Source organism: Bombina bombina, chromosome 2, assembly GCF_027579735.1.
Source record: "Bombina bombina isolate aBomBom1 chromosome 2, aBomBom1.pri, whole genome shotgun sequence".
NCBI lineage: Eukaryota > Metazoa > Chordata > Amphibia > Anura > Bombinatoridae > Bombina > Bombina bombina.
The window spans coordinates 1,363,291,123-1,363,293,214 of record NC_069500.1 but is presented as its reverse complement, the minus strand read 5'-3'; the positions used below and the strand labels follow the sequence as shown (position 1 = coordinate 1,363,293,214).

The 2,092-nt window shown below is 40.2% G+C and overlaps 1 gene segment (V, D, J or C); it reads left to right on the top strand.

Annotated features, from left to right (window-relative positions):
* Nucleotides 1-212: 212 nt before the first annotated feature.
* On the top strand, nucleotides 213-1,300 carry LOC128647550 (immunoglobulin kappa variable 3-11-like). The segment is given in 3 exon segments: nucleotides 213-270; nucleotides 381-676; nucleotides 1,169-1,300. Coding segments are annotated over 3 exon segments (477 nt in total).
* Nucleotides 1,301-2,092: the final 792 nt, after the last annotated feature.

The window sequence follows — 2,092 nt, the reverse complement described above, 5'->3', positions numbered from 1 at the left end:
ACAAAACCACTAACCCAGTGATGAAGGGGTCCCCAGTTAATACAACTAGATACACAATACATTATATTGATAAATCTATAACAGACAAGTAAAGTTTGTGATATTATTTGCATTGTGCAGTTTTGCATAACCAGACATTTCCTCCCCAGTCTCAGCTGATGTACATATTACATTGTGCAGGTGACATCAGTCTGTATCTGAGCTCTCTCAGTAACACAAAGATGCTTTATCCAACTTATCTGCTGTGTTTATTGTGGCTCTATATTCAGTGTAAGTTATTCTGATTTTCTCTCAGTTGTTGTATTTTACATATTTGGACAAAAATGTAATTTAGAAATAAACAAATAATTATCTATAAATATTTTGCTTCCATTCTTCAGGTTCCTGGGGACAAATTGTGCTGACTCAGTCTGCAGATGTCACTGTGTCACCTGGTGAAAGTGTCACCATAACATGTAAAGCCAGTAGTAGTGTTAGCGGCTACTTAGCCTGGTACCAACAGAATCCAGGACAACCTCCAATGCTTCTTATCTATGATACAAGCAGCAAAGTCACAGGGACCCCAGACAGGTTCAGCGGCAGTGGGTCTGGTACTGATTACACTCTAACAATCAGCAGAGTGCAAGCAGAAGATGCAGCAGATTATTACTGTCAGCAGGGTTATACCCCTCGCACAGTGATACAGAGCTGTACAAAAACCTTCCTCTTTTGTTTTTTAGCTCTGAGTTTTCAAAACACTAGGAAGTACAAATTGAATAGTGCATTGTGAGTGTCTATTGTGTTAAGAAATATTACACATCTGAGTGAAGTTGTTACTTTCCTGTACCAGGAAAATATGTAGCTTTAAAGATTTCACAGGTTTAGATTTTAAAGTACAAATGAATTTCTTTGCCATTTGTAAAATGTTTAGGTGATTTGAGCTTTGTTGTGTTTATAAAACATTTGAAATATAATCTCTTATTTCTCTAAAGTACACAGAAAAGTTTCCTTCATAATGGTCTCCAGTAAAGCAAAACCTATATACTGTGTCACTGTGTGACAATACAAACGGCCAGATTACAAGTGGAGCCATACTCCCTCAATAATAAAATAACAACAAAAAAAGAGAGCCCAATACTCTAATGTCCCAATTAAATGAAACATTCTTACTTAAAATATTTAAATACAGATGATGATACAATGTTCTGAATATGAACTTGATGAAATATGTCCAAGAGCCGTATATGAGCTTCAAGCTTCCCAATGCTGCTTTATTCAAAATGTTGCTTTTTCCACAGCTAAACAAACCATCAATCTCTAACCTTAAAGTGCAGAGGGAAACATACGGCTAGATTTAGAGTTCTGCGGCCAAAGGGGTGCGTTAGCTACGCGTGCTTTTTTTCCCTCGCACCTTTTAAATACCGCTGGTATTTAGAGTTCACAGAATGGCTGCGTTAGGCTCCAAAAAGGGAGCGTAGAGCATATTTACCGCCTCTGCAACTCTAAATTCCATCGGTGCTTACGGACGCGGCCAGCTTCAAAAACGTGCTCGTGCATGATTCCCCCATAGAAAACAATGAGGCTGTTTGAGCTGAAAAAAAACCTAACACCTGCAAAAAAGCAGCGTTCAGCTCCTAACGCAGCTACATTGTTTTCTATGGGGAAACACTTCCTAAGTCTGCACCTAACACTCTAACATGAACCCCGAGTCTAAACACCCCTAACCTTACACTTATTAACCCCTAATCTGCCGACCCCGCTATCGCTGACACTTGCATATTTTTTTAACCCCTAATCTGCCGCTTCGTACACCGCCGCTACCTACATTATACCTATGTACCCCTAATCTGCTGCCCCTAACACCGCCGACCCCTATATTATATTTATTAACCCCTAATCTGCCCCCCACAACGTCGCCTCCACCTACCTACAATAATTAACCCCTAATCTGCCGACCGAACCGCACCGCTACTATAATAAATGTATTAACCCCTAATCCGCCTCACTCCCGCCTCAATAACCCTATAATAAATAGTATTAACCCCTAATCTGCCCTCCCTAACATCGCCGACACCTAACTTCAAACATTAACCCCTAATCTGCCGACCGGAGC